Source organism: Pteronotus mesoamericanus, unplaced genomic scaffold (assembly GCF_021234165.1).
Source record: "Pteronotus mesoamericanus isolate MK-2021 breed Mesoamerican mustached bat unplaced genomic scaffold, CSHL_Meso_final contig_182, whole genome shotgun sequence".
NCBI classification, from domain to species: Eukaryota; Metazoa; Chordata; class Mammalia; order Chiroptera; family Mormoopidae; genus Pteronotus; species Pteronotus mesoamericanus.
The window spans coordinates 3,886,150-3,905,527 of record NW_026555078.1 but is presented as its reverse complement, the minus strand read 5'-3'; the positions used below and the strand labels follow the sequence as shown (position 1 = coordinate 3,905,527).

The 19,378-nt window shown below is 54.3% G+C and overlaps 1 protein-coding gene across 1 annotated transcript in view; it reads right to left on the bottom strand.

Moving 5' to 3' along the window:
- ASB2 (ankyrin repeat and SOCS box containing 2) overlaps positions 1 to 11,323 on the bottom strand; it is a 38,878-nt gene extending 27,555 nt beyond the window's left edge. The window contains exons 1-2 of the mRNA XM_054567099.1: positions 11,057 to 11,323; positions 1,530 to 1,805 (exon numbers count right to left, since the gene is read on the bottom strand). Coding sequence (XP_054423074.1) covers positions 1,530 to 1,735 — 206 coding nt within the window. The 5' untranslated portion in view covers positions 1,736 to 1,805; positions 11,057 to 11,323. The remainder of the gene's footprint in view (positions 1 to 1,529; positions 1,806 to 11,056) is intronic.
- Between the last annotated feature and the right edge of the window lie 8,055 nt (positions 11,324 to 19,378).

Below are 19,378 nucleotides of genomic sequence, written 5' to 3'. Positions count from 1 at the left end.
GACGTAGGCTGAACAGGCCCAAACAGGAACCAGGGCCTCTTAAGGCACAGGTCCCTGTGAGTCCTTGGCTCTGGGCTTCTGTTTTTCAGGTTGGTCCCAACATGGGATGTTCTCAGGGGCAGCTCAGTAACCTGGAGCCTTCCAGCTGTCCAAGAAGGCTGCCTGCTGTCCCCTTTAGAAGGGCTCTTGGTGACAGACACCCTGGGCCTTTGCCCAGCCCGCCTGGCAGAGGTGGTCCAGCCCCTTGGGCAAGGGCCCAAGTCACTTGGGGAGCACCCTGGTAGGTTTCATCGGGGGACAGGCTGAGACGCACCATCACCCACCTTCGTCCCTGTCGACGGGGGCTGGACATTGGGGAAGGTCTGTTTTTTGTTGTTGCTGTTATTACTATTATTATTAGGAAAGGAAAGTGTGGCTCGGAGAGGTGAAGTGACTTGCCCAAGGCCGCGTAGGGAGTCAGCTGGCTCTGGAGACAGGGGATTCGAGGTCCGCGCCCCAAGATAACACCGGCAGAATCGTTCAGCCATGCCCTTCCCCCTGCTCCCGCTTCCTAATACACACGTGACTGGGACTCAGTGATGAGCAAAAGCATTTTTGAAATGTAAGCCTGTCTTTTCTAAAAGCCTTTACGGGCCAATGCTTAATTACGTTTCTGGCTCCCATCTCCTGCAGATAAGGAGGCCCCTCGGTCCGCGCTGTCCCATACGGCAGCCACGGGCCACCGGAGACCAGGGAGCCACCGGAGGTCTGGATTAGATGTGTTGAGTGCGCAGATACACACTGTGTTCCAAAGACTTGCTATGAAAACACAAAAGAATGGAAGCGTCTCTTGCATAGTTTTTATATTGATGATGTGGAGATGATAATGTTTTAGGCATAAATGAATCGCACCTGTTTCTCTTTCCTTTTCAGTGTGGCTATTAGGACACTGAGAATGGTACATGTGGAATTGCAATTGTGGCCCGTGTCCTGTTTCTCTTGGTGTGACCTGGTGCTGCTCTGGATGGTCCTGCTGCTGGGGGCCTGGGCCCTGCTGCAACAGGGGAGCCAGAACGGGGAGGTGGGATGGCCCTGCTGAGTGCATGTCATTTGCTCCTCAGACACGTTTTCCCCAGGAGGCAGCATAGAGGGGGCTGGAAGCTCTGGCCAGGCTCAGAGGTCAGTTCTGCAGCATCGAAACCTACAGCCAGCCATGCAAGGCCAGGCCATGGGCTTTGGAACTAGCAACCCCATCCATTCACTGTGTGACCTTGGACGAGTTGCTCAGCCCCGAGCTTCAGTTTCTTCATCTGTCAAATGGGAACCCAGCCCAGAGCCCCCTAGAAGTCCCTAAGAGGATCAAATGAGGAAAAGTATACATAGCATCTAACACAGTACGTGGCACTGTCGGAGCTCAGTAAGTTTAGGTGATAAGTGTTAGGTCATTAAGGTGTTACAAGACATCCTAGAGTCCTTGATAATTTGGTTTCGGATTAACAGTGTTTGGGATCTGCCCCATGGCAATACCCGGTTGGCCTCTCCTTGCTTACCTGGTCCTTGGGTACAAACGGGCAGGTGGGCGGCTGGCATATGCAGACGCGGCAGCCTCGGCAGCAGCTGGGCCCCGCGTCTTGTCGGCCAGGCTCTGCTCAATGGCCATCTGGACCAGCTCATCCTCGCTCAGGCTGCTGTACAGGCTGTACTCCTCGTTCCCGATGGCACGCTGTCCGCCCGGGGCGCTCACCTCCGTGGCCATCCTCCTGCACCTCTCCCCTGGCCTCCGGGGGGTCCTCAGCGGGGAGGTGGAGGCAGCCAACCAGAGAACCCTGTGAGGAGACCCAAACCTTCCTGGTCACTAAGAGTTTTGCAAAATAGCTATGTTTACCCGCTGAGAAGGCTGTGCTATCTTCTGGCAACCGCACGACCGTTTTTTACCCATTCATTTTGTTACATGATCCACCTAAGCACTCATTTGTTACCCATACCTCCACTCATCTGTTTGCCAGTCCACCCACCTAGCAACCATCCATCCAACCATTCACTCCTCTGTCCTTTTGTTCATCCTCCCACACGTCCACCTGTCTACTCACCCAGTCATTTAACCATCCGCCCTCCCATCTGTCCACTTGTCCATCAATTTATCCAACCAGCTAATCATCCATCTACTCGACCATTCATGCTCCTATCCATCTACTCGTCTACCTATCTAATCATCCAACATCCATCTGTCCCTTCGTTATCCACCCTCTGATCATTCCATCTGTCCGCTACCCATCTATTTTCCATCCATCCTCCCATCCATCCAAATACACATCTATTTATCTAACCATCCGCTCATCCACCATTCATTCTTCCATCCCAGACAGCCATGCATGCATGCATGCGTGCTCCATCAACTGAGAGATGACTTACTGAGCACCTACTCTGCGTCAGGCACTCTTCTAAGCATTGGCGCTACAGCAGTGACCCCCGACAGACCAAAATCCCTGCCCTCATGGAGCTTACACAACAGCGCTCACATTCTTTCCTTCCAATTAGCCAGCGATATCCCACTCCGGCATCTCCCCATTCCTCTGCACTGGGCTGGGGCTGAGAATGTTAGACACAAATCAGACACAGCCCCATTACTGAAAATCTCATGATCTCATTAAAATCAAGTGTTAAATAATTTGTCATGTTAGTTCCAGGGACTCTCTTCAAGGAAGGAAGGAAGGAAGGAAGGAAGGAAGGAAGGCAGGCCAGCCGCCTCTAGGAGAAATGGACTTTGGTTAAGTCAACTGCTTTTAGGAAATAAAGTAAAATCAACTAAGCCTGATTTTTGTTTTGACCGCCTGACATGCAGCGTGACTAGGTCAGTGGCTCTTAGCCCTGGCTGAACATTAGAATCACATGAGGTCTCTTCAGAATACCAGTGCTGTAATTTGGTTTGCTCGGCAACTATTCACCCCTCCCCCTGGAAGCAGAGTCTCCCCTCTTCCCCACTGAGATTTGGCTTGACTGTGGACTTGCTCTGGCCAGTGAATGTTGGTGGACATGAAAGAGCAAATGCTTGATATGTGCCTGTGAGGTAGTGCTTGCTCTTCTGCCATCGCCGAGAGAAGAGCGCCCCCTGGAGGCACTTGCCTGAGCTGGGCCCCAGAGTGAACCCACCTAGGGCAGCCTGAGCCCCACCTGCACAGAGAAGCCCCGCCCAGCAGGGCCTGCGCCTGAAGCTGAGCAGCTTACCCAGCCTGCCTGCAGTGGCCTTGCAGCCCCAGGGAATGAGACTACATGCTCATTTGGGGTGTTTTGTGTGCAGCATTCTTGTGGCTCTGGTAACTGATACCCAAAGGACTAGATCTCGCACTTCACAAAGAGGCTATCCAAATGGCCAATAACCAGATGTAAGGACGTTTAACTCCCTAACAGTGTGGGGGAAATTGGACTTAAGACCCCAATGCAGCACCACTGTGCACCCACCAGAATGACGCAGGAGAACAAGGTGGGAAGCAGTAAGTGCTGAGAAGGACGTGGAGCAACCAGAATGCTCACCACCATTGACAGGGGTGTCAAATGGTGAAACCAGCTGGGAAATTGATGGCATTTGCTAATGCTAACCACGCACATGTCCAGTGACTCCCAAATTCCACTCCTAGCTCGATGCCCAAGGGAATTATGTACATATGTCCACTAAAAGGCAAGTTCAAGAAAACTTACAGCCAGCGTTGTACTATTCATCATAAAACCTATCAGAAACTCCCCAAATGTCTACGAACATTGGAATGGATTACTACACTGTGTCCATTCACATGAAGGGTAGTATGCATGAATGGAACAGACACTGCTGCTACACATGACAGGAAAAATGTCACCAAATGCAATGAGCGAAAGAAGTCAAATAACAAAGAACATAGCCACATGATTCAACTTACAGAAAGTTCAAAAACAGGCCAACTAAACTGCGGTGATGGAAGTCAGGCTAGTGGTTACATTTGGAGGCACTATAGTGCTGTGTGATCTCGGCCGAGGCCCTGTCGTTTCCTGGGCCTCAGTTTTCTTATTGCAAAAGGAGGATTTGGGCTCACAGGTTTCCAAGAGCCCTTTCAGTTCTAACTCCTGCAACTCAGAGAGATCTTTGGTTTAGCTTTATGCTAAACCAAACCCCACATACCATCCCTGAGGGTCCCCAATGACAATCTCAACAGGTTTGCTATATGCACAGAGTTTAGCATTGCTCATGGGGGAATAGGGAACCAGGCAGGAGTAGAAGGACCTTAGATATGGATGTCAGGAATGCCAAGGTCTAGTTTCAATTCTGCAACTTCCTAGCTATGTGACCTTGGTCAACTCACTTCCCCTTTGTGGACCTCGTTCCTTTATCGGCAAAAATAAGAATGAGACAACCCACTTCCTCATGATGTAGGAGCAACTCATGGGCTACAACATGTGTGGGCAGCTTGTGATGGGTAAAACAAGCATTTGATGGGGACCCCTCCAGCCTCATCCCAAAGCAGCTGTTGGCCCTGGTACGGGTCGATCAGAGGCTCTCGGACAGCTGTGTGCTCCCCTGCCCGGATGCTGAGGGAGGTAAAGGCGGCCAGGTGATGGTCGCCTGGAGCAGTGGATCTCCAGCAGCCAGGCACAAACTTGCCAGGCCCTCCCCCACGTTCAGGATGGCATTCAGAGCCTTTTTCCATTTATTGATAAGTTCATGGTATTGCCCTGCAACAGCCCTAGAAGGGAAGAGCGTTTTTTATTGAATTAACTTATTAATTCTTCAACCTGTCCACTCCTTCCTCAAGGAATTGATGCTCCCATTTTACAGGTGAGGCACTTAAGGTCAGGGACGTGAAGGGTTTGCACAAAGACGAACAGCTGGAAAGATGGGATCTGGGGCCCAGTCTTCCTAACTCAAATCCAGTGCTCCTCTGGGAATCCCAAGAACACGGATCTAAGTGACTGACACACATGCTGCACACACACGGGATCTGAGCAGACAGGTGTAATATTGCCACCCTCATCCAGCTCAGCCACCTGGCCTACACCTGTACCATGAGCATCGCATCACGTTCTTAGCCCACACAGATGAACGAGGTGAGGGCTGACCTTGAAGAGACCTTGAGGGAGAGGGCTTCTGCCTTTGAGGGGGCAAACTCCCCTACCCTACGGTGAGCTTGACCATGCCTTGCTTTCCCCACTGAGATCCTCAGTTTTTGAGGGTCCTTGGGTAAGTTGTCCATCTTTAGAATCCTCATGTGCAAAACGGAGACGCTGGTAGTAAGTGCTTTTATTTTAGGGTTGGAGGTAGAGTCAAGAGGGCTCAGTGTGCACAGGCTTAGTGCTGGGCCTCACGTGACACCAGGCTGTTTCGGGGGATACTCCCCGTTGCTGGGCCTACGCAATTATGGGCTGGGATGTCTGTCAGGGACTGGAGGGGTCTCTCCCCAAGGGCAGATGGGGCAGTTCAGCCTTAGCACAAGCAGGTAGTTATGAAATAGCCTGTGGGGTCAGCGTGATGAGGTTCAAATCACAGTATTATCATTTATTAGCTGTGTGACTTCTTAGAATCTCAACGTCTCCACCTGTAAAATGGGCATAATAAGAGTACCTATGTCATGGCAAGGCGAGGGTGGGGTGGGAAATAGAGATCCTGGGTGATGCCTCCCCCCTCTTTTGGCCTTGGTTTCCCCTCATCTTCACGCTGCCCAGCTTGATTTCTGGGGCTTCTGCTTGGGGGCTGGGCCAAGTTCCAGGCCCGAGTCCTGGAGAGAGGCCAGCAGTCTCAGGGGACCCTCTGGCAGGCTGATGGGGACAAAAAATAGCCTTTCCCAGGGAAACGGGAGTCCAGTGGGCTTTGTCTGCAGAGGGAGCGGTGCTCAAGGGTGGCCAATCTCAGGCCAGCTCAGAACAAGCAAGACGGGGCCACCCCCGGGGCACAGAGGCTCCTCTTTTGCCTCCTTCATTGCATCCTGAACATTGGCTCCCGAACAGGGGAGCTCCTGCCTCTCCCAGGTGGCACCTGTAAAATGAGGACAGCAGGGGCTATGACAAGGTCCCCTGAATTGACAAATGAAAAGCACTCAAAACAGTGTTCTTTTAAGTTGGGCCTCAGTTTCTCCATCTGTGAAATGGGCACAGAAGCAGGAGCCCTTGCCGAGCTGTGGATTAAATAACAGCATTTGAAAAAGTGATCCTTCCTCCCCCCAGTTTCTTCCCCTCCCCTCAAATCTGGACTCCCCAGTAGCCAGAGGTCTGGCCCCAGGGGGTGGGGAGGGGTCTCCGTGGCTCTTTGCGGGGCTTCAGTGGGGGAAGTGGCTCCCTGGGTGTCTTATCAAAAAATTGGGTGTAGGAAACATGGCTGGGAGGGGGCGGGAGGACAAGAAGGGACTGGCAGCCATCCTCTAGGACATCAGGCACCCCCTCAGCCAGGGACTTGGGTCAGGAGTGTGAGCCTGGACAAGCCCCTTCCCGTCCCCATGCTGTTTGTAGATGGAGCCAATATCACTGCTCATCCCCTTTCCCATCCTTTTCCTTCCTTCTCTCCCCTCCCCTCCCTTCTCCCTCTTCTCCCCTCCCCTTTCCTCACCTTCCCACCCCTTCCCTCCCCTGCCTTGTTACCAGGCCAATTACCAGGCCTTGTTACCAGATGGCGTTCATGCATCTCCTCCACCAGGAAGCCCTTGATTTGATGGCTGAGGCATCCTGAGCTGTGTCCAAGAACCCTACTTGTGTTCTATTGCTATTGGCTTGTCTCCCTACAGAGTTGGGAAATTTTCGAAGAGCAATTTATATATAAGTATCTATCTATCTATCTATCTATCTATCTATCTATCTATCTATCTATCTATCTATCTATGTATCCATCCATCCATCCATCCATCCATCCATCTACCTACCTACCTACCTACCTACCTACCTACCTACCTGCCTATCAAAGGCAGTTCTAACAATTGGCGGCTCAGCCTCGCCTGGGCTACGTGAAGAAGGGAATTGACCTGAGCTGGTCCTCGGCCCCCAGCGCCCTCAACTGTATTCCCTGAAATGCCCAAGAAGTGTATGTTGAAGCTTATCTTTCTGGCCTGCTCTTCCCTGGGGTCAAGAGGGGTCCTGAGGAGGCCGAGGAAACACTGCTCGCTGGAGGGCTCATGGCCATAGACCATTGACGTGCTCTCTCCTCTTCCTGGTCTTATTGCTTTAAAACCTAAACTCTAAAAATAGCTGGTGCTTGTGGGTCCCTGCCCTGTTTCTGGTCACTTTCAGGTACTGCACCATTTGACCTTCTCAGTCCCCCTGAGGGGCGAGGAGTAAGATTGGCCTGATTGGCCCAACGGGAAGACTGAGGCCCGGATGGTGAGTGGCAGAGTGCATGGAGACCAGGCCTGCCCGCTCCTCTTCCCGTCAGACCCTCTGACAATGACTGTTTGGGCAGTGGCCAGGGTTTAGTTTCTCTGGAAATTTCTGCTCTGGCTAACGGGTGAGCCAGGCTTGGGGGGAGTGGAGAGTGGAATCTAGGCCACCTCACCTGACCCCCGCAAAGTGGCCCAGGTCAAAGCCCCAGGTGGGCCTTGTCATGGGGCAGGGTTGGCAGGCCTCGCTGGCTGCCCGCTGGCTGCTGGGGCCCAGGGCCTCCCAGCTGCTGGGAGTTTAAGCCTTTTGTGCGGACTCTGAAGATGGTAAATATCTCCTCCCACCATCACTAATCCCAGACTTTGATGCTGGTTACGAGCTCCTGGCTTCCCTCAGGCGCCAGGACCTTAGGCTCCTGAGCTGGGGCCAGGGTTGCTGGATGTTACGGGGGTCTGCTCAGGGCTGCAGGCCTCAGCTGACCCCACAATGAGGCCTCCTCTCCCTGTTGGCTGGAGGGGAAGCTGAGGCCCAGGGAAGGGGCATGACTGGCCCAGGGTCACCCAGGGAGGAGGCAATGATGGCCAGGAATTTGAACCTGTCCTGAGCTGGCTCTGCTCCTGCTCACCCTGCCCCCAGGCATGTTGGGCCTGTTGTGGGCAAGGGGAGGAGGAAGGGGCATTGACCCAAGACTCCGGCAGAAGCGGAGTTGCCGTGAGGACCAGCTAAGAAAAACATCAATGAATGTCAAGTTTCCATTTTACTTCTTTGGGCCCCAAGCTGTTGAATCTCCAGGCCCATGGGTCACCTTAACCTTAGCCCCAGGTGGAGGACACTTCTCTCCCGTCCTGGCCCAGGGACCTGGCCCCAGCACAGCTACCCCTCCCACGCCTCTCCCAGCCCATCTCCCCGGCCTTCTCCCTCAGCCGCCAGACTCATCAATGGGGTCCGCCGTACACAGGTCTGGACATAGGATTCCAGGCCCCTGACCCAGCTTCTGCCCAGGGCTCGGGGAATGCCAGGTCCTGCCATCTGTGCCAACAGCCTGGGATCGGAGTGAAGAGGGGCAGGGCTTGTTGGTCCAGGTCTGAGCTCCCCACAGCACTGCTCCTGCACCATAGCTCCAGTGCAGCTTGCCCAGCCCTGTTCTGGGCACAAGGAGAGCAGAGATCCTCACTTTGGCCCCTGGGCAGCAGAAGGTTCTGGAAGCTCTAGCTCCAGACTGCAGCGTGGGAAGGCCTGGGTAGGAAAGGCAGGGACGCAGTCCCCATTCCCCCCCTCACCCAGGCCTGGCCACGGGCCTGGCTGCAAATCTTCAAATCGAGGTCACTCAAAAATCACCCCAGATCTTTCTCCTTTCTGTTGCGTCCCTTATCTGCCTTTAGTTAAATCCTTTCCCTTCCCTCTCTGCTTTCCTTATCTTCTCTCTCTTTCTACCCCTCTCTTCCATGTCCTTTTCTTTATAATGTTCACGCAGGTACGGAATCACTCACTTTTATATCGCCACCACCTTCCCCAAACGTTTCTCTCAACCACAAAGCTCTTAACGACCTCATTCGTTTTCCTGGGCTTTAATTGGTCCAAGAGACGGTGCTAAGGATGAGAGGTAAAGACACCAACCGGTCCCGTGACAGCTGTCTCCTCCAGGCAGCCTGACCCTCGGCAGCTCAGGCACAGAAGGACACTGCTCAGGCCCTAAGATATTTCTGTGTCTCTTTTGGGAAGGTGCTCCTGGACCGAGCCCATCCTTGATACGTGGGCAAGTTAGGATGCCCGGACTGTGCCAGGGGCGGGTCTTTTTACTGCTGTGTCAGTCCCCTGGGAGGCTGCAGGGGGCCATGGCTCTGAAAATGGGCACTGGAGGCTAATAGACCAAGAGGCCAGGATTTGATCTCCAGTTTCAACACCTCCTGGCTGTCTGGTTTAGGAAACACCCTTAACCGCGCGGACCCTCAGTGGCCACATCTGGCAAATGGGAGTAGCATTCACCTCTAACTCACGATGCCTTTGGGAAGAGTCGCTGAGAGAAACCGCCACAAGCTCCGGGCCCAGTGCCGGGCTCGCAGCGAGGGCGCGGTGGATGCTCATGGATGTTGATTGTGCTATTATCCATCGTAAGGTCACCGGGGGTGGTGTACATGGGGCCCCCACCCCGGGGAGGAGGAAGAGGACCCCCTCCCCCACAGGCACTCATGGCCGAGCCTGTTTGTGCAAGAACGGATGATGCAACCAGAACGGTGCCAGGTGGAGGGCTCTGCCAGCCCCCTGAGGCGGGCGTGCTAGGAACAGGCCTGCCACCAGCTGTCGGGACCCATCCAACTGTTGTGAAAGTGACTGCAGCACCCGCCCCCGGCCTCCTCACCGTGCTCTGCCCTGGCTCCTGAGTGCAGGCATCAGGGCTGGCGCTGGGGTGCTGGCCCCGCTGGTTCTGCCAGGACCCCGCGAGCTCCCTCCAGCTCCGGCCTCGTGTACGAGCTTTCCCTTCACTGAAGCGGCTCTTCTGTCCTGTGCGGGTGGCCTCGGACCCTGTCCAGCTTGGGTCTCCATCACTCACCTGGCCGCCCTGACAGCCGCGCCGCGCTGCCTCATCACTCCAGGCCCTTCCCTCGGCTTCCTGAAGCCAGACCCCGCTTGCCCTTCCTCTGCTCAGAAAACATCAGACTATGCCCTGGCCAGTGTGGCTCAGTTGGTTGGAGCATCGTGCTCCAAACCAAACCAAACCAAAATGCTGCAGGTTTGATTCCCATTCAGGGGCGCATGCAAGAGGCAACAGATGATGTTTCTCTCTCACATCAATGTTTCCCTCTCTCTCTCCCTCCCTTCCCCTCTCTATAAAATCAATAACCACGTCCTCAGGTGCAGATTAAAAAAACCACCCAATCTGATTACGTTCCATCTTCACTGGCCCTGAAGGATCTGCATCTGCCCCCAGCTCCTTCCTCCCCAGCTTCACCCCAACTTCACACACGGTGCAGTATCTACAGACTCCAAGACCCACCTTGACTTGCCTGCCTTGGCCGAGCTGTCCCTCTACCTGTAAGTCCCGCTCCCTGCCCTTCTGCCTGATGACATCCCATCCATCCTTTCAAAAGCCCCCTCCTGGTGGAAGGTGTCCTCATACTTACACACTCACTCTCTCACACACACACACACACACGCACGCGCGCGCACAGACACACACACACACAGTATTCTTGCACCGCTGCATTCCCTCGTAATATTTCTCCTTGTTTACACTGAGCCATAGCTTTTGTTTCCAAATTCTATTTCCTCTCCTAAACCCCAAGTCATTGCAGGTCCAGCCCATGGCAACTTGGTTGCTATTGCCCCATGAGACTGGGCACACATAGGCACTCCACAAATGTCACAAGAAATGGATGCACTCATGCATGAAAATATCTATTCACCCAGAATAAAAGCATTTCTGCAAGTCGTTTGTCTGATACATATTGCCCAAGGCCTATGAACCAACAATGGCATCATTGATAACTCCTTTTGCATTTCCATTTTTAGAAGTGCACAAGCAGAATTATATTCTGAACAAGAGTCCTCCACAAGGACGGGTAAGCACATGCAAACGGCTGATTCTGTGTCCCCCAGATCCGAAATGAAAGTCACTAGTGTGATTTCTAACTCAAATCAACAGGAGAGAGAGAGAGACGTGAGAAAGTAGTTTGACTAGAAGAGGTTCTGAATAAGCCAGCCAGACACCCTCACACAAGGTCTGCATAAGGAAGTTGAAAGCATGCATTACCTGCTAGGCTCTGAAACAAGGGGACGTTCGGGGGCGACAAGGAGGATTTTCCTCAGAGTGTCTGAATTCAGCACATGCTCCCTGAGTGCTCCTTCCGCCCGGGCCCTGAGCGTCTGGCCGCTCTGCCTGGCAGCTCGGAAACGCTCTCCCTTGAAGCAGGGAGTTTATTTCGGGCCCACCGCATGACCAATGATAGCAAGCCAAAGTATAAGATGTTATGAATCTCAGATTTCCTGTTTGGAGATTGCGCGGAGGAAGCTATGGTCCTGCCTTCAGCTCCCCCAGGGTGCACCAGCCACGGGCTTCACTTCAGAGAGCACCTCGGAGTGTTGGCCCTCACGTGACGTCATCATTTGTGATCCTTGACATGGAGGCCATATATGGGTATGTTTCTGGAAGTACCCAGGAGGGAGTGAGAGGGGAGAGAGAAGCAGAGGGTAAGAGACAGAGAGGCAGGACAGGAGACTGGAGGGACAGAATGGGGAGACAAAGAGACAAGAGCAAGGGTTGCGGGGGGTGAAAAGAGGAAAGAAAAGAGGAAAAATGAAGAGAGATGATGGAGAGAAAACAGGAAACGGGAAAGCTGGGAAGGAGAGAGAGAGGGTTAGGAATAAATGTAGGAAGAAGGGAAAGGAGAAAAGAACATTAGAGAAACCAGAAAAGACAAAGAAAGAGAGAAATTGTGGCCATTTAAGAGATGAAAAGAGGGAGGGAAAAAAAAGTAAAAGAGAGAGAGGGAATAAGAAAAAGGCAGCATGGACTGGAAGAAAGGAGAGGCGGAGGCAATGGGAGAAGAGAGAGGGGCGGAAGGAGAGAAATAAAAGGAAGAAGGGGAGACAGGGAGGGTGGGGGAGAGAGAGAAAGAAGGGGGACTGAGAGGCATCTAGAGAGAAAAGGGGAAAATGAGAGAAGGCAGGAAGGAAGATGCACTGAATGAGAGAGAAGGAAAGAGAGATGGGAGCAGGGATGAAAGGATTCGGGGTAAATGCCCTTGGCAGAAATCGCTGGGCGCCTAGCAGGTGGCAGAGCCTGACTTCTGGAGGTACCAGGGACCCGGCCGCTGGAGGCCATGAAATGGGGCTGGGGCTGCAGGGGGCGGGGGAACAAACACACAAACAAGCGTGGGGCACGCCCGAGGCAGAAATGTGCCGCGCAGCGCAGCGCAGTGCAAAGGAGCCCTTCCTCCAGGGCTAGGGAGGAAGATCCCCGTTCTCGCAGGGAGCAAATTGCGTGCGATGTCAGTGTCAGCAGCAAAGGCAACGCGCACAGCCATATGCACTGAGCATCCGGGAGTGGACGCCGAACGGTCCAGGTGCTGACTTTCCCATGTAGGCCTCCCAGGCTGCAGAGTCCGTTCCTCTCAGTGGAGAGGACCTTCCATTTCGAAGGCCCCGTCTCCTTGAGGGGGAATTGGGTTTATAGCAGGGTGCTGGCGTTATGATTTCCTATCTATTAAAATGATTTCTTATCAACTCAAACTCAGTAGAATTCAAGAGGCCTTTAGACTCACATGGAATATTCCACCAGAAAATAAATCTCAGTGAATACAGTGTTCCCTGGGGTCAGGCCAAGGTTCTGGAGGTTGGACCTGGTGCTGAGGACAGGACGACAGCATCAGCTCCTGGCTGTCCCCCAGCCACTGTGGCACCTGCTGACCTGTGCATCTCTCCAGCCGGGACCGTCCTCTCAAGGTTAGCTCAAGCTCAGCCCCTCCCGCACCGCGTGCCACGATGCGGGTACGAGAGAAGGGCGGAGAGGGGCTGTCTGATTCTCTTTACTGTTCGGGGATTCTCCTTGGCAGTAAGACGTCCTAGCGGGCTCTGTGGGCGGCGTCCCTGGGGTCCTGCTGCTTCTGCTGCGCTGCTGGAGGTGGGTACAGGCCCTCTGCTCTCTCTCTATCACAGTTCCCTTCCCCAGATTTGGCCTCCTCAGGTGACCCCCTGCCTTGCCTCTCCCTCCCAAGCCGGACAAACTTCTGTCAGTGTCTGACAGAACTGAAGACACTCTCTAAATCTTGTTTACTTATCCCTGGACTTGGCTTTTGCAAATCAAGAGCCCAAATTGTGGGTGAAGAGTGATTGGGAACATGGACAGCAGAGGAAGAGTTGGCCGGGCACGCTGACGAATAGGTGACGATGTCATTCCTGCTGCACTGGCACAGCCTTTGCAGCAAGTGCCAGCAGCGCCCCATTTCACAGATGAGGGAGGCGAGGCTCAGAGAGGCTGGGGAGCGCATCTGTGGCCCCACAATGTACAAGGGATGGTTTAGACCTGGACCAGGTCTGCCTGCTGCAGAGCCATTGCTTTATCCACAGCTCTGTCTCCCACGTCAGGGTGACCTGGGTGTTGGGCAGAACAAGTGGCCTCCACAAGCCTATGGACACAAACTGGTGACTACGTGCTTTTCCCCAGCTCTTAGCTCAGCCCAGATGGGAGGCATGACCCTGCAGGGACAGGTCCACAGAGCCTGAGACAAAGGCAGGCTGGCCCATCCCGGGTTACTCACCTCCACCATGAGCAGGTTGGGCTAATTCAGTGTTCCCAACGCTGGCTGTACGTTACAGCACCTGCCTCCACCCCAGAGATTCTTATTTCATTCATTGGAGTCAAGGCCCGAACAACAGTGTCTTTTTAATACTTTTTGTTAAAATATAATATACCCGCACCCGCAGGAAAGCGCACATTTCATAAGTGCACCGCTCAATCGATGTTCACAAACTGAACATATCCAGCATCTAAAATCTAAGAGAGAATATTACCAGTGGCCCAGCACCTCCCCTTCATTCCTGCCCCCGTCTCTACTCCACCACCCCCTGCCAAGGGGGACCACTCTCTGGACCTTCGGTAGCACAGGTTGTTCTGAACTTCTATGAACCGATCATCCCTGTGTCTTCTTTCATTCAACAGTACACTGTGGTGGTCGTCCATGCCGCTTCAAGTAGTTATGGACTGTTCCTTCTCATTGCTGTGTCGTATTCTGGGTTATGAATATGAATATGTCCCAATATATTCTACTGTTGGCAGACATTTGGGTAACTCTCAGTTTGGGGTAATTAGGGACACTTGAGTACACGTCTTCTGGTGAATGTGTGTACCCCTTTCTGTCTGATAGCACCTAAGGGGGGCCTTGCCGGGTCGTAGGACAGGCGTGTGCTCTGCTCTAGTTAAACTGCCAGGCAGTTTTCCTAAGTTGCTGTAAATCTCCGTTCCCATCAGCCACGTGTAAGGGATCCAGGTGCTCCGCGTCCTGCCCAGCACGTGGTATTTTCCATCTTTTTTCACAGTGTCCATTCTATGAAATTCATGGTATCTTGTGGCATTCGTGGTATCTTGTGGCAGTTTTAATTTGCATGTCCCCAATGACCAATTACATTGAGCATCTGAGCAGCCCTGGCCACAGTGATCTTTGGAGCTTTTCCGGGGTCCCCAACTTTGCACAGGCCCCACAGGTGGTCCTATGGGGCAGGCCTCCAGGGAGGGTTTTGATGGGGACAGAAAAGGGTAAATGAGGAATAGATGCAGAGGCAGAAACCAAACATCTGGTCAACCTGCAGCAGAGCAAGGAACATGTGGCCCCCAAGGGAAAGCCCCCAGGACTTACACGTGGCCCCAGAAGGGCCCTGCTCTCTGAATCCTAAATAAAGCCTTGTCTCCCTCCGTGTCTAGCCCCCTTTACTTATTATATATTTATTTGTCATAAGCTTATTGCCTGTGTCTCCCAGCTAGAATAGTCGTTCTGTTCACTGCTGTCTGCCAGTATCTACAAGAGTGCCTGGCACATAGTAGGCGCTCGTTAAATAGCTGTTGCACGGGTGTGCTCACACTCAAGCCACACAGCTCCTGGGTCGGAATAGGGGAGGGCTGTCCGCCAGCCTCAGCTTGGCTCTTGGACACACACACACACACACACACACACACACACACACCGCTTTCCTTCATGCTATTTTCATCTAAATTCCCGTGAATAAATGGCTGTGTGCACGTGTCTGTGTGCTGGGGAGGCAGTTCACCGAGCCCCACACCTAGTAAGGCCCAGAGAGGGAACCACGCCCTGCACATTTTCCTTATGAGGCGACACCTGTTTCAGTGAAGGGGGGTGGGGTGGGGCGGAGGAGCTAGCATAGGGGTCAGTGCCAAGTGCTGGGAGAGCTCCAACCCAGCAACAGAATATCACTGGCTAAAACAAGCACCCCTGCAGCCCTGGGTCCTGGCCGCCAGCCCTGGCTGCCTCTGTATCAGTTTATTTTGGTTTTAAGAGATGAAGGGGAACAGACAAGACACTGGGCGGCGTGCTGGAGGGGAAGGAACTCGGGCAGAGGGCGGGGGTTGGGGGGAGGACACACAAAGGCCCTGAGTCCTGGGAGGGTGGGAGGGAGGCAGAGAGAAGTTCCTATTCTTCTTTTCTTTAAAATGAGCCTTGTGCCCCCTGGGGTGTGGTCAACTGACCGTGTCTCTCTCCGGGGACTTTCAGAACCCACCCCCCTCAGCCTCCCAGCTCAGAGGGCCAAGGCCAACTCCAGGGAGAGAAGACAGGGCTTCCATTTAAGGCGAGAGGAGTGAGGGCATCACCTCCACCCCTCCTGTGGGAGAAAAGGGCAGGTCGGCCACATGCCCTGTGACACCCCAGATGTGGGGCCATACCACTAGAGTGAGGCGTCACCACCAGCAGGGCCCCTGGGAACAGGGGAAGCGCCGCCGGATCCTGGCCCCATTCTCTCCAACATCCTACATGCGTGTAAAGGCCGGAACAGCAGGATTTCTATCAGGGTTTTCATCAACAGTCGCAGATCCAAGGTGCAAATTCCATCGTGGGACACGGGGCTCTTCGCAGCTGGCTGGGGCCTTCCTGGGTCATGACTGACCCTTCAGACAAGGTGGCCAAGACAGACGGAAATGGCTGAGCCTCAGCCAGCACCACAGTCTCATGTGCTAAACGCCACTCCCTCTCGTGAGAATCTCCAACCATCCCCAACTGGCTGCACCGAGTTGTCCCACCCCAGGTGCAGAGCGGGATCCTGCGGTCTGTGCTGCGGCTGCGGCCCATGGTAAGGAGCCACCTGCAGCGGAAACCCTGGCCGCAGTGCTGTCTGTCTGCGAGCTCTGACTTTCTCCAGTGACTGTCTTGCCCCTGGAGGTGTCCTGGGCCTCGTGGGGACATGCTGGGCCACGCTGGGCCAGCCCTGTGCAGACGACATCGTCCTGGCTGGGCGGTACCGCCCACGTCAGTCACAGGTGGCAGCACCTCATCCTGTTCCCAGCACGTCAGACAATCCCAGTTCATTCCCTGCTTGCCACAGCCCATGATGACAGCCCGGAACCTTCCTGAATCTCAATTTTATCTTCCGGGGGGCGGGGGGTGACGACTCCCTCCCCCATGGCTGTCAGAGGGGCTCATTGAGCTCCGAGGGCTCAAACAGCCCACCCACGACCCAGCACCCAGGGCCCAGCACTCAGGAGACACACATCCGTGGGACCTCGTCCTCCCCGCCCACAGGGCCCAGACAGAGGCAGCTTCCCCTGTGGGTCAGGCAGGTCCGGATCCGACCTGGACACTCAGGCCTCTGTGGGCTGCCTGGGTCACTTGGCTTCTCTGCAGTTTGATCTCACCGTGCCAGAGTCACCCACAGGAACTCGGGAACAAAGTTAGACCCCGTGTGGCCTGCATGCCCAAGTTAGCTGCTGGGAGCAGGTTTTGCACGAACGTAAACATGCTCAGAGCAGAGTTGGAGGAAAAAGTCCTCTCCTACACAAGACGAAGCTGCAGCAGACCCACCCCCTTCCCGGGGATCAGCCCCTGGCCGCGGGGACACTGCACATCCTGCCGGGTGCCGCGGCTCCGGGCTGGCCCTTGGTCCTCCGGACAGCGCCGGGGCCACGTCACAGGCCGTTCCCCCATAACTGCGGTGGAGGGGAGAAGGCAGAGGCCCTGGAATGCAGTCCCTGGCCCAGCCCCTCTGGAGACAGAGCTCACGGGGAGCAAAGTCGCTGCCCCAGATATGCAGCTGTCACCCATTTGGCACCTGTGCAGCGGCGCCCAGCTGAAGGGCGGCTGACTGCTCTCAGGCCTTGGCTTTCACCTTGGCCTTGCTCCTCAGGGAATCCGAAGCAGCCCGTGGTGTGACATTGCAGAGGTGTCAGCCTGGCCTGGCAGTCTGGGCAAGGCTCCGGCGAGGACGGCCAGGGTTCCGGGTGTGCGGCCGCGTGGACGCGCAGCGGGCGGATCAGGGGTCCTCTCATCGGTGGGTGGGAGGGATGGGCAGATGCCCCCAGCTACCAGCCCTTCTGGAACCCAGGCCCGTGAACGGCCATCCTAGGAAGGATGCCCTTGTGGGACTTGCCAGAACTCCGCGATGGTGACACCTCCGTCCACACAGCCTCTGTCCCCACAGGACTGGAAGGGCAGAGAACAAGGGAGACATTTTTTGGTAGCTATAACTGAGGATGCGGTGGTGCTTGGGGTCCGCCTGCTCCAGTGCGCTTCTTCTGAGGGAAGGGGGCCTGGGCCTGCACAGCGAGAGCTCGGAGAGGCTTTGCAGGAGCCACAGCTTCCAGAAATCCACTCGGTGTTTTCCCGTACTAGCCCCTGCCCCAGCCTGCAGCGTGGTCTGAGTGGCTGATAACCACTTCTTGCCGTAGGCCCTAAATCCTAAGGTGTTGGAGCAATTGGAAGGAACCCCACCACGCCAGAGGGGGACAAACCCAGAAGACAAGCTGGGCTTCCTCATGGGCACACTTAAGATGCCTGCTCCCCATGGGGACTCCCAGAAATGCTTGGGGGTGGGGAGGTTGTGGTTTACAGTAGACCACAAGCTCTGGTGAACAGCTTGAGGCTCCAAGCACGAGCAATTTGGGTGTCAACATCATTGTGTCTCCTTGTTCCCCTTCCAAGAGGTCAAGCTAGGGTCACTCCCAGCACAGACTCACTGTGACTGGGAGGTGACTGCCCCAGATGCCCCTGTGGAGCCCAGTGGCTAAGAGCCCATACTGGACTCACCTGTCAGCTCCACCACTTGATAGCTCTGTGACCTTGGGTAAGTTACTTAACCTCTCTGAGCCTTGGCTTCCCAATCTATAAAATGAGATGAAGTAACAGTACCCATATCTCATAAGAAGGTTGCAATGATTAATATTTATTATATACGTACGTATTAGAATAAAAACTTATGAACAGCAGAGGCTGTTATTACCTCAAATATCCTGATAGAGACGGAGGGGACAGTGGCAGGTTGGAAACAATGGTTCTTAACTGAGGACAATTTCCCCCCAGAGACTGGGGACAATTCTTAGAGACATTTTTTGGTAGCTATAAGTGAGGATGGGGTGGTGCTATTGGCATCTGGTGGGTAGAGGCCCGGGATGCTTCTAAATATCCTGTGAAGCACAGGACATCTCCCCCCGCAGCCCCCTGCCACACACACACCCCATGGAATTAACGGCCCGATGTCCACAGTGCCACCGTGGAGAAAGCTGGGCCGGCGGGGTGGCGGATCGTGGGAGGAGGCCCTGTAGGAGCAGAAGGAGCTCTGCACTGGGCGGAGCAGGGGTGGCGGGGGCTCTCTTCCCGCCCCTCACGGCGCCTGTGGATTTCAGGACCAGCTGCTGTCGGCAGCCAGGTGTTTGGATTTCAAATGCTTGCGACTATTATAGGGGTGGCTCATTGACCAGGGCTCGTAAACCAGCCCTGAAGGTCACTGGCAGAGGGAAATGCAATCATGGTTTGACCAAAGTGGAATGGGCAGGCTCAGTTGTCACCATGAAGGTTGGAGTTTCTCCATTAAGCAGAAAAATGGGGGGAAGGGGCCCTGGTGGGTCTCAACCTTGCGAGGGCCAGGCCCCCGCTGGAAGCTGGTGGGTACACGTGCATGCACACACAGGCACGCGCACACACACGGGCACCCGTGCTTAGATCACACACAGAGCTTACATTCTTAAATCAGGAGAAGAGATTGTAATCCACCAGTTGACAGGACAATTGGCAAATAAACAAGTCTTATAAAAATATGAAGTAACTGTTGAAGTCTCTCGCTTTCTTAAAAGGTCTCCATTTCTCTTTTGCTGTACACGTCAGGTGAGAAGCGCCTGACACATTAGAAAGAGCTGAGGCCTAGCCACCAGGGTGCCAGCCTTGGCCCTTCTGGAAAGTTCTATGGAAATCTTTTTTTCTGCCTAGAGCCCCAAGAAAAGAAGGAAGGGGCTGCACCGTGGGGCTGTTAAGAACACAAGCCACTCCAAAGTCAGAATGCCTCTGATACCAGACCAAGTGGCGGCGCATTGCTGCCGCCACGCCCCTCTGTTCTCTGAGATTAAAAACTCTAATTGTAA